Raw genomic sequence first — 12666 nt, 5'->3', positions numbered from 1 at the left:
CTTCTGCAAATATGAGGTCCCTTCCACGGGACACGGCCTCCTCTGGGCATAGTCACTACCCCTGGCACGGGGTCTTTAACGAAGTGCAAACAAATCTCTGCTTCACCAGTCCTCTCCACAGGATGCAGAGTCTCTGCTCCAGCACACCTCCTCCTCTCTTCCCTCGCTGACCTTGGAGCCCGCATGGTCACTTCTCTCTTCTCCAACTCCTTGCACCACCACCAGCCGGAAGAGAAGGAAAAAAGAACCAGAAGGAAGAGGAAGAACCCTCCTCTTCTGGCTTCTTCTTAAAAAGTGATTGTGGAGGCGCCTAATTGGCTTAGCCCCAGAAGCGGGTCTGACTCAGAGCTGGGGAGAGTTTTGAGCGACTTCTTACAGGAGCCATCTTTACAGCCCCTTCCCCCTTACCAGAAACGGCTCCACACAAAACCATGACACACATGAGCAAGGACTGGAAGGGGAAACCTCAGCAACCACTCCATCAGCAACAGGCACTGGGCACTGTAAAAAGTAGCAACATGTGCTCATAGTGGGTGACTCCGTGTGAAAAGGCACCGAGAGACCAATTTGTCAATCGGACAAGGAGTCGCACGAGGTGTGCTGCCTGCCGGGAGCCAAGATCCGAGACATGGCTGAGAGAGTGCCACGTCTTGTCAAGAATGCAGGCTGCTATCCTCTGCTGCTCTTCAGCCTGTACCTGAAGGCCTGTTTGCCCCATGGATGATCCATGTAGGGGCAGTTTGTGAAGAGCTGCACCCCTTGGGAAGGACTCATGCTGGAGCATTTCGTGAAGAACTGTAGCCCGTGGGAAGGATCCACATTGGAGAAGTTCATGGAGGACTATCTCCCGTGGGAGGGACCCCACACTGTAGCAGTGGGAAGTGTGAGGAGTCCTCCCTCTTAGAGGAAGCAGTGTCAAAGTCCACCTGTAATGAACTGACCGTAACCCCCATTCCCCTCCCCATCCCCCTGTGCCACTGGGGGGGAGGAGGTAGGGACCTGGGAAGAAGGGAGGTATGGGAGGAGGTGTTTTATGATTTGTTTTTTATTTCTCATTTCCCTAAACCAATTCTCCCCAAGTTGAGTCTGTTTTTCCCATGACGGTAATTGCTGAGTGATCTCCGTGTCCTTATCTCGACTCGTGAGCCCTTTTGTTATATTTCTACCTCCCCTGTCCAGTTTAGGAGGGGGAGTGACAGAATGACTTGGTGGGCACCAGGCACCAGTCCAGTTCTGGGTTCCCAGTTCAAGAGAGACGTGAAATTGTGGAGAGAGTCCAGCGCAGGGCTACCAGGATGGTCAGGGGACTGGAACATTTATCTCTCTGATGAGGAAAGGCTGCGAGACCTAGGGCTGTTTAGCCTGGAGAAGAGAAGGCTGAGGGGGGACCTTATCGACGCTTATAAATACCTAAAGGATGGGTGTCAAGAGAATGGATGGGGCCAGTTTTTTTTTCTGTAGCATCCAGTGACAGGACAAGGGGTAAAAGGGATAAGCTCTAGATCATCTAGTCCAAGCCCCCTGCTAAAAAGCAGGTCCACCTAGATCAGGTTCCACAGGAATGCGTCCAGGCGGGTTTCGAAGACCTCCAGAGAAGGAGACTTCTCACCCTCCCTTGGGCAGCCTGTTCCACTGCTCCGTCACCCTTACAGAAAAGTAGTTTATCCTTGCGTTTCAGTGCAACCTTTTGTGTTCCGGCTTCTTTCCATTACCCCCTGTCCTGTCACTGTATGCAACAGAAAAAAGGAATGTCCCAATCTCCTGACATCCACCATTTAGATATTTGTAAAAATTAATGAGATTCCCCCCCTCAGTCTCTTATCTAGACTGAACAGTCCCAGTTCCCGCAGCCTTTCCTCGTAAAGTAGATGCTCCAGTCCGCTCATCGTTATGGTAGCCCTGCGCAGGACGCTCTCCAGAAGTTCTCTGTCCCTCTTGAGCTGGGGAGCCCAGGACTGGACACAGTACTCCAGATGAGGCCTCACCAGCACAGAGCAAAAGGGGAGGGCCACGAAGGCACACTGCTGGCTCATGTTCAGTTTATTATTAACCAGAACTCCCGGGTCCCTCTCCGCAGAGCTGCTCTCCATCAGGTCAACCCCCGGCCTGTACCGGTGCATGGGGTTGTTCCTCCCGAGGTGCAGGGCTCTGCAGTTGCCCTTGTTGAAATTCATGAGGTTCCTCTCTGCCCAGCTCTCAAGGTGATCAATATCCTGATTGATAATAAACTAAATATGAGCCAGCAATGTGCCCTCGTGGCCAAGAAGGCCAATGGCATCCTGGGATGCATCGAGAAGAGTGTGGCCAGCAGGTCGAGGGAGGTTCTTCTCCCCCTCTACTCTGCCCTGGTGAGGCCTCATCTGGAGTCCTGTGTCCAGTTCTGGGCTCCTCAGCTCAAGAGGGACAGGGAAGTGCTGGAGAGAGTCCAGCGTAGGGCCACCAAGATGATCAAGGGTATGGAACATCTTTCATACGAGGAAAGGCTGCGGGAACTGGGGCTGTTTAGTCTGGAGAAGAGGAGATTGAGGGATGATCTTATTAACATTTATAAATATCTAAAGGGTGGGTGTCAGGAGGTTGGGACATCCCTCTTTTCTATAGTAGATAGTAACAGGACGAGGGGTAATGGGATGAAGCGGGAACACAAAAAGTGCCACTTAAGAAAAAACTATTTCACCGTGAGGGTGACGGAGCAGTGGTACAGGCTGCCCAGGGGGGTTGTGGAGTCTCCTTCCTTGGAGGTCTTCAAGACCCGCCTGGACATGTTCCTATGCGACCTGATCTAGGTGAACCTGCTTCTGCCGGGGGGTTGGACTAGATGATCTCTAGAGGTCCCTTCCAACCCCTACCATTCTCTGATTCTATGATTCTAGTATCTTGGTGAATGGCAGCAGAATCTTTCAGTGTATCAGCCAGTCCTCCCAGTTTGGGGCCATCAGGGAACTTGCTGAGGGTACACTCTGTCCCCTCATCCAGGTCGTTGATGAAGATGCTGAACAAGACTGGCCCCAGAACCGATCCCTGTGGAACTCCACTGGCCACAGGCCTCCGACTCGATTCTGTGCCATTGATCACCCCCCTTTGGGCTCTGTCATTCAGCCAACTCTCGATCCACCTCACCGTCCACTCATCCAAGCCACACTGCCTGAGCTTTGTGATGAGGATGTTATGGGAGACAGCGTCAAAAGCTTTGCTGAAGTCAAGGTAGATGACATCCGCTCTCCCCTCATCTAGACAGATAGTTATGCCCTCATAGAAGGCTATCAGGTTGGTCAAACAGGATCTCCCCTTGGTGAATCCATGTTGACTCCCCCTGATAACCGTCTTTTCCTTCATATGTTTAGTAACAACACTGAGGATGAGCTGTTCCATCACCTCTCCAGGGATGGAGGTGAGGCTGACCGGCCTGTAGTTTCCCGGGTCGTCCTTGTTGCCCTTTTGGAAGACTGGAGTGACATTGACCTTCCTCCAGTCCTCAGGCACCTCGCCTGTCCTCCGTGATTGTTCAAAAACAATGGAGAGCAGCTTAGCAAGCACATCAGCCATCTCCCTCAGCACTCTTGGATGCATGCCATCAGGTCCCATTGACTTATGAGCCTTAAGCTTGGCCAACAAGTCTTTAATCTCTTCCTCTTCCACCCAGGACAAGTCCGCTGTTGTCCCGACCATCCTACTATCCTTGCTGGACTGGGCTTCCCGTGGGCCGGCCTTGGCTGTAAAGACCGAAGCAAAGAAGGCATTCAGTAGTCCAGCCTTCTCTGTGTCTTCTGTCACCAGCGCACCCTCTGCGTTCAGCATGGGGCCCACATTCTCCCTAATATTCCTTTTGCTGGTGATATACCTGAGAAAACCCTACTTATTTTCTTTTACTTTCCTGGCCAGGTTGAATCCTAAAAGGGCTTTAGCCTTCCTGGTTGCACCCCTGCATGCTCTGGCAATGTTCCTATACTCTTCCCAAGAAATCAGGCCCTGTTTCCGCCTCTCATAGATTTCTGTCTCCTTCTTGAGTTATCCTAGCAGCTCTTTGTTCATAGTGTGTTTTGCCTAGTGTCATGGTTTGACATGATAGCCTTTTCTGGTAAGGGGGAAGGGGCTGTAAAGATGGCTCCTGCAAGAAGTTGCTCGCAACTCTCCCCAGCTCTGAGCCAGACCCACTTCTGGGGCTGAGCCAATTAGACGCCTCCATGATCACTTTTTAAGAAGAAGCCGGAAGAGGAGGTTTCTTCCTCCATCTTCTTCCTTCTTCTGCCCTTTTTCTTTTCTTCTGGCTAGTGGTAGTGCAAGGAGTAGGAAGAGTGAGAGAAACAACCATGCGGACTCCAAGGTCAGTGAGGAAAGAGAGGAGGAGGTGTGCTGGTGCAGAGACTCCCCTGCATTCTACGGAGAGAACTGGTGAAGCTGAGATTTATTTTCATTTCTTTAAAGACCCCGCATCGGCAGTAGAGACTCATTTTGATAATGAGCCCGCATCAGGGGCAGAGACTCATTTTGCTAAAGCTGGCCCCAGACCAGGGGCAGCGATTCACTTCATTAAGGCCCCCGAGCCAGGGACAGTGACTATGGCCAGAAGAGGCCGTGTCCCGAAGGAGGGACCCTTTATCACTATGTCCGGAGCAGGCCGTGTCCCGAGGAAGGGACCCAATATCCACAGCTGTAACTGTGGGAAGGAACCCACGACAAAGCAGCTCATTAAACTTATGCCCGGAAGAGGCCTTGTCCCGAGAGAGGGACCCTGTAACTGCAGAAACTGCAACCATGGCAAAGAATCCACACCTGAGATATTCACCAAGGACTGCGTCCCGTGTGAGGGACCCTGTATCGGCAGAAGCCGCAGCTGCTGGGAACAACCCACACCAGAGAAGTTCGTTAAGGACTGTGTCCCGGAGCAGGGGAAGAATGCCGGGAGTCGTCCTCATCTGAGAAGACAGAAGCGGCAGAGCCCATCTGTGAGAGACTGACCACATCCCCCACTCCCTGCCCCCCTGAGCCGTTGAGGGGGGAGGAGGTAGAGATATCGGGAGCAGTGAGCTGGGCCCAGGAAGAAAGGAGGGATGGGGGAGGGAGATCTTAAAGTGCTGGTTGCAATTTTCTCGTCATCCTACTCCCTTTTTGCTTTTATTCCATTCTGTTTCTCGTAGAATAAACTTTCCTACTTTCCTCTCTAAATCGAGTACTGGAGTCTGTTTTGCCCAGAACTGTAATTGGCAGCGAGCCCTCCCTGCCCTTGTCTCAATCCACAACAACCTTGCTTATCTTTTTACTCCCATTTCGCTGGGGCCTCCGTCATCCTAACGAGGGTGGGGGTGAATGGGGTCACCGAGCGAGAGACTGTCGTGGTGCTGCTGTGCTAGCTGGGCCAAACCACGACACCTAGGGTTCCTCATGACTGTTACTGTTGGTTTAAATCCATTACATTTCTCAGAGGAAAGTCCTTTGATATACAGACTATTACAGCTATTTGAGTTTCAAGAGTATTGTGTTATGCAGTGCTGCTTGTATGGTCTCAGCAACCTATAGCGTATCTTGGTTTGTGGTGGTTTAGCCCTGGCTGGGTGTCAGGTGCCCACCAAGTTGTTTTATCACTCCCCCTCCTAAACTGGACAGGAGAGAAAGAAATATAACTGGTTGATCATAAACTAGACCTGAGCCAGCAATGTGCCCTTGTGGCCAAGAAGGCCAATGGCATTCTGGGATGCATCAAGAAGAGTGTGGCCAGCGGGTCGAGGGAGGTTCTCCTCCCCGTCTGCTCTGCCCTGGTGAGGCCTCATCTGGATTCCTGTGTCCAGTTCTGGGCTCTCCAGCTCAAGAGGGACAGGGAACTTCTGGAGAGAGTCCAGCGTAGGGCTACCATAACGATCAGGGGACTGGAGCATCTACCTTATGAGGAAAGGCTGCGGGAACTGGGACTGTTTAGATAAGAGGAGACTGCAGGGGGAATTCATTAATATTTACAAATATCTAAATGGTGGTTGTCAGGAGTTTGGGGCATCACTTTTTTCTGTACTGTCCAGTGACAGGACACTATCTGGCTGACAGAGATTGCTTTGGATTTTGGTATTATCTTTACTGGGGAATTGTTTCTTTTTAAATGTTTACAATACAAAATTTTAAATTATTTTTCTTGTGTGGTGTCATATTTCCAATATTTTCCCTCATGATATCTCTAAAGTATGGTAGTATTTAACCTAATGAGGAATTTGATTATAGTTTAAACTCCGTGCCATTGTAAAATTTAGAAAACGAAATGTTTCTATATTTTTGAATAATCCTGAAATGAATGTTTAACTTTACATATTATTATATTTAAATATGTTAAATCTAGTGTGAATGAACATACAGGTGGAATAATCCTGTGTCTCGAGAATATGTTACGGTTAAACAAATTCAGTGTGTCTTTGTGGGGAATTTTACTGCTATTATTTTAACAGTATAAGATGGTCTACATGGATTTGTATTATGTGTGACAGCATACTTTTGGTTTTCCAGTTACTTTTATAAACTTTTAATCAAGTATTTTGTAATATTTTGTATATAGTTTGTCCAAATCACAACATGAAATATCATTTGTAAGTACTTCCTAAAAGATACTATTTTTCCTGTATTGTTTTTATGAAAAAAATGGAGTTTATATTTCCTCTGAAGAAATGCATGCCCATAAAGAAATAACTGGGGGACACATACTCTGTTGATCTAAAAAGACTAAAACCAAGTTGTGTGTATACACAAAAGTATTTGGGGTTTGATAGAGCTAAGTAAGGGTTTGTGTGGGTGAGAAATACCCTTCTTTGACTGCTCTACATTAATCATTAATGTTCTCCCCTGCTTCTACTCTTTCCTCTCTCAGTCCTCCTCCCCTCCCCTTTTTAAGGTTTAGTAAAAAGTGTCTGATTAAAATCTGAATTTTCATTCCCGATTTCTTTAATCCAATGCATTCACCTGTATGCTATTCATGTGTCTGGGCTAACTTGATTTATAGGTGAAACTAAAGTCTTTTTAATCTGACTTTTAAAAAATGTATTTAATTAGCCATTGTGTAATATCCTGTTAACTTTTAATTGCAGCCAATCAGATGATGATTCTGGGTCGGCATCAGCTTCTGGATCTGGTTCAAGCTCTGGAAGCAGTAGTGATGGAAGTAGCAGTCATTCAGGTAGCAGTGACTCTGAGTCTGGTTCAGAGTCAGGCAGTCAATCAGAATCAGAGTCTGACACACCTAGAGAGAAGAAACAAGTTCAAGCTAAACCACCAGCAAAAGCTGATGGATCTGAGGTAAACCAAAACATATAAATTAACCCTTTGTGGGGAGAAAAACCCTACCATGCGGAGTAGTAGTTACAGGAACAGTTTTAATTTAAACAAACAGAACTCCCATAATTTTTACCTGGAATTTTAACTTGATTGGGTTAGTGCACATGCTTAGCTCTTAGCTCTCATAACAAACATTGGACTCTCTAATTCTCATCTCTGTAAATACCAAAAGTTTGACAATTATCTAAATTTTACCACCCAGAAGCACCTATTAACTTGTTGCCACACGTGATATTATTTCTAACGTTTTTTAAAAGTTATCTCACCAGTACTTAGTTTCTTCATATCAATAAATGATTGTATGACAATTTCAGGCTTAGATACGACATATTTTCTGTATAGAGAAAAAGTCTGCCAAATTTAGAAAAAAAGTGGTGTTTAGAAATCTCTTAAATTCAATGGATAAAAGTTACCTGAACTCTCCTCTGTTTCTCTGTGTAATATGGCCTTAATTTTGATGATATATAATATATATGAAAGGTAATAAAATATTTCCTACCATAAGATTCAAAGACTGTTAAGGATTGTTTTTCTGTGGGTTTTTTTGTTGTTGTTGATCACGTTCATGCTTTTGATAGTGTCTCTCACAGTATCTTGCTGGACATTTTGTCCAGCATACAGCTAGGCAAGTCCATAATACAATGGGTGAGTACTTGGCTGACAAGTTGGACTTAAAAGTTCTAGTAAATGGGGTTACATCAAGCTGGCAGCCAGTCACCAGTGGGATTCCCCAGAGCTCAATTTTAGGGCCAGTGCTCTTTAATGTTTTAATAAATGATCTGGATGCAGGAATGGAATGTACATTAAGTGAGATTGCCAACGATACTAAACTAGGAGGAGCTGTGGATTCTCTCAAGGGTAGAGAGGCCTTACAGAGAGATCTGGATAGACTAGAGAGCTGGGCAATCATCAACCATATGAAATTTACCAAGAATAAATGCTAGTTTCTCCAGCTGAGATGAGATAATTCTAGTTATATGTACAAATTGGGGAATGAGAGGCTGGAGAGCAGCCCCACAGAAAGAGATCTGGGGGTTTGAGTTGACGGCAAGTTGAATATGTGTGCCCTGGCAGCCAAAAGGGACAACTGTGTCCTGAGGTGCATCAAGCACAGCATAGCTAGTTGGTCAAGGGAGGGGATTGTCCCACTCTACACTGCACTGGTGCACTCCACCTTGAGTACTGTGTGTGGTTTTGGGTGCCTCAGTATAAGAAGAACATCTAACTATTAGAGTGTGTCCAGAGGAGGGTGACCAAGATGATGAAAGGCCTCAGGGGCAAGATTTATGAGGAGAGGCTGAGGTCAGTTGGGTTGTTCAACTTGGAGAAGACTGAGGGGTGACTTCATCACAGTCTACAACTTCCTCAAGAGGGGCAGAGGAGGGGGAGATGCTGATCTCACTGTGGGTGACCAGTGATAGAATACAAGAAAATGGAATGAAACTGCATCAGAAGAAGTTCAGATTGGACATTAGGAAAAGGTTCTTCACTGAGGATGTGACTGTTCACTGGAACAGGCTCCCCAGGGAAGTGGTCACAGCCCCAAGCCTGTCAGAATTCAAGGAGCATTTAGTCAAATGGTTTAGTTTTAGGTAGTCTTGTGAGGAGCAGGGAGTTGGACAGGACAAGGGGTAATGGAAAGAAGCTGGAACACAAAAAGTTCCATTTAAACATAAGAAAACTTTTTTTTTTTTGCTATGCAGGTGACGGAGCAGTGGAACAGGCTGCCCAAGGAGGTTTTGGAGTCGCCTTCTCTGGAGGTCTTCAAGACCCGCCTGGACGCGTTCCCACGCGACCTGATCTCGGTGAACGTGCTTCTGCAGGAGGCTTGGACTAGATGATCTCTAAAGGTCCCTTCCAACCCCCTACCGTTCTATGATTCTATGATAACAAAAGGTTCGCAAGGCAAATTAAGGACAGGGAGATCACTCAGCAATTTCCATCATGGGCAAAACGGACTTGGGGAGAAATGATTGGATTTATTAACAAATAACCAAATCAGAGTAGGGAAATGAGAAATAAAAACTGAATCTGAAAACATCTCCCCCCACCTCTCCCTTCTTCCCAAGTTTCTACCTCCTATCCCCCAGCAGCAGTGCAGGTAGACGAGGAATGAGAGTTACAGTCAGTTCATCATAGATGGACTTTGTCGCTGCTGCTTCTCAGGGAGAGGCCTCCTCACACTTCCCACTGCTACAGTGTGGGGTCCCTCCCATGGGCAGTAGTCCTCCACGAATTTCTCCAACATGGATCCTTCTGATAGGGTGCAATTCTTCACAGACTGCCTCAATGTGGGTCATCCACGGGAAAAATAGTCATTCAGGAAGAGACTGCTCCAGCATGGATCCCCCACGGGGTCACAAGACCTGCCAGCACACCTAGTCCGACATGGGCTCCTCTCTCCACAGATTCCCATGTCCTGCCAGGAACTTGCTCCAGGGTGAGCTTCCCACAGACTCACAGACTCCTTTGGCCATTCACCTATTCCAGCGTAGGGTCCTCTGCCTGACTACGGGTCAATTTCTGCTCCGCCGTGGGCTGAAGTGGCACAGCCTGCCTCACCATGGTCTTCACCACAGTTCACAGGGGAATCTCTTCCAGTGCCTGGGCACCTCCTCCCCCTCCTTCTCCACTGCCCTTGGTGTCTGCGTGATGTTTTCACATTCTCACTCCCTGTTGCTGCTTCAATTTAGCATCTGCAGCAACTTGTTAAAATTTCTTATCAACTGTGAATCTTACTGACATGATTTTTGCTTATTTATTTAAATGTAGGATTTAGGCAACCTCGGTGGCATTTTTTCACAAGGACTTGTCTGGCATGTATTTACTTGTGTCTCAAGGTTTCTCCTTGTTGAATTTTCTTCTTTCATGTACCAAATTCCATAGTCCCTGTGATATTTACCTATGGCTCTATGCTATGTTGAGAAATGCTATGGTTTTATAACGCTCTAATTTACCCAACTCTAAAGGTAAGATAATAGTTGAGTACATTAATATCATTGTATTTAAATTTCTTTGGTGAATCATGGTGGATGTTGCCCTTAATTTCTGGTACATAGCTTAAACTCCAGTCATATTCTACAGTGTGTGCCTTGCTTTTATTTTTCAACTCCGGTTAATATTTTAGTGTTATAGCATCACGCCTAAAGTAGGCCCTTGATTACAAGAATGGGAAGTTTCGAAGCAGCCTTATTGCTCCCTAGTTTTCTCCTCAATAACTGTAAGTAAACTCAGCAGTCCTATTTCTTGGTATCACCCACTTCAAAATAAGGAAGCGTTTTCATGGTTTCCTTCTTTCAAAGTCAACAGATGCAGATAGTTGGTTGAGTGCTCTCTACAGGAATCAGATCGTGAATAGCTTTATTTATTTTTCTTTCCTCACTAGTACAATTTAATTAGTGTTAGCAACAGAGAGAGTAATGGTTCTATCCTGCGGCTTTAAATGTTGTCAATTAGGTGTGTTCCAGTACAGAAGATTTATCAACCTACCACCATCTGGCTGACAGCCAGATGAATTGTGCTGGCAGTGATAGGATTAGACTTTGATAGCAGCCTTTGGGTCTTTGTTGCTTTGGATTTTGTTATTATTTTTACTGGGGATTATCTTAAGACCCTTAGGGTACTCAAACTGGAGCAGTTGTTACCCTTTGACAATGAGGGGGAAGGGAGGAGAGTCCTGGGAAGAGGGAGGGGTGGGGGGAGATGTTTTAAGATTCAGTTTTATTTCTCATCTCCCTTCTTTGTTTTTATTGTTCATTTAATAAATCAAACTTTTTTCTCCCCAAGCTGAGTCTGTTTTGTCCGTGACACTCATTGATGACTGATCTCCCTGTCCCTGACTCACAAACCTCTCATTATATTTTTTTCTCCCCTGTCCAATTTAGGAAGGGTGTTATAGAAGGTATAAAAATAATAATTAAAAAAAACCTATTTGATAAAATTAAGTAAAATTCATAAATAAGTTAGCATAACTAAGCAAAATTAGGACTCCTTGGTGCTCCCAAAAAGAAGAACATGCGTGAGAAATCAGGCACAATGAAAATAAGAGTGATAATGAGGGGGATTATTTAAATCCATGCATTTTCAAGCCATAAAACATCTAAGAACAATGTGGGGAGCGATTGCTTCAGAGGAAGAAAGTTCACTGCCTTAACCATGTGGTGGTTTAGCCTTAGCTGACCAATAACTAAACCATCCAGTTACTCACTCCTTCCCAACTCAGCAGGCTGGGGAGGAGAATCAAGAGAATTCTAGAACTCTGTGAATTGAGATAAGGACAATTTAATAGAACACCACAAAGAGTAGGCAGTTACAATGATAGCCAAAGGACACAGAAAAATGAGCAATGCCCAGTGTAACTACTCAATACCCACTCAACACAACCACAGTTCCCACACTAGCCACATCACCACTATGACTGGGTTGCTGGCCTTATATCCTGAGCGTGAGGTCACATGGGATTGAATAGCCTGGCCACACCCCCTGGCAGCAGCTGGAGAGAGTTAACCCTATCCTGGCCAAACCCAGGACAAACCATTAGGCTGTTTGCTGTCCTGAACCCCTGTAACTTTCTGGTCTTGAGCGCCATATAATTAGTACCATTCTGGCCCAGAGCACCTAATAATCCATAGCTTAAATCAGTTAGTTGGCCAAGTGATTTTGAAATATATATGAATATGTATAACGTGTGTAATAAGGGACCAATTGATTAGAGTGATGTAATGTGCAAAAGTAACAAATGACCAATCAAGGTAAAGGGTAAATTTAGTGAACAATTCTAAGCAGACTTTTATGCATAATAATAAAGAACAAAAGAATGTTGGGTATAAATATTTGTAAATTCTAATGCCTCATTGGACATTCTTTGGGAATGATCCTGTGTCCCTGATGCACCGTCAAATAAAGAAGTAATAGAAGGACTCGGTGGGCATCTGGCACCCAGCCAGGGCTAAACCATCACACCACCACACCTGGAGATTGCTGAACACCTGCCTGCCAATGGGAAGTAATGATTGAATTCCTTGTTTTGCTTTACTTGTGCGCACAGCTTTTACTTTATCTATTAAACCATATTTATCTCAACCCATGAGTTTTTGCATTTTTACCATTCTGATTCTCTTTCTCATCCCACTATAGGACGGAGTGAGCAAGCAGCTATATGATGCTTAGCTACTGTCTGGGGTTAAACCACATCAGTGATTGTAAGTGATAGTATGAATGTGGCCACCTATTCCAGCCCAGGACTTTGTCCTATCTGGTTGCAAGAGCCCAGTCACACACATAGGGCACTGACACTAACATGGCTGGTCACACAGACTGCAATAGAAAAGACACTGCTGTGGGTACAAATATGACTTG

The 12666-nt window shown here is 45.8% G+C and overlaps 1 protein-coding gene across 2 annotated transcripts in view; it reads left to right on the top strand.

The window, feature by feature from the left end:
• The window catches only part of LOC133628462 (chromodomain-helicase-DNA-binding protein 1-like), a 35797-nt gene extending 23407 nt beyond the window's left edge, over positions 1-12390 (top strand). For both annotated transcript variants that reach the window (XR_009820708.1, XM_062016636.1), the window contains exons 3-4: positions 7062-7269; positions 9012-12390. Coding sequence is in view for 1 of the 2 variants with exons in the window: in XM_062016636.1 (XP_061872620.1) it covers positions 7062-7269; positions 9012-9149 (346 nt within the window). In the remaining variant the exon portion in view is untranslated. The remainder of the gene's footprint in view (positions 1-7061; positions 7270-9011) is intronic.
• The last annotated feature ends 276 nt before the right edge of the window (positions 12391-12666 follow it).

The sequence above is a fragment of the Colius striatus genome, chromosome W (assembly GCF_028858725.1).
Source record: "Colius striatus isolate bColStr4 chromosome W, bColStr4.1.hap1, whole genome shotgun sequence".
NCBI lineage: Eukaryota > Metazoa > Chordata > Aves > Coliiformes > Coliidae > Colius > Colius striatus.
This window is presented reverse-complemented; position numbering and strand designations above follow the sequence as displayed.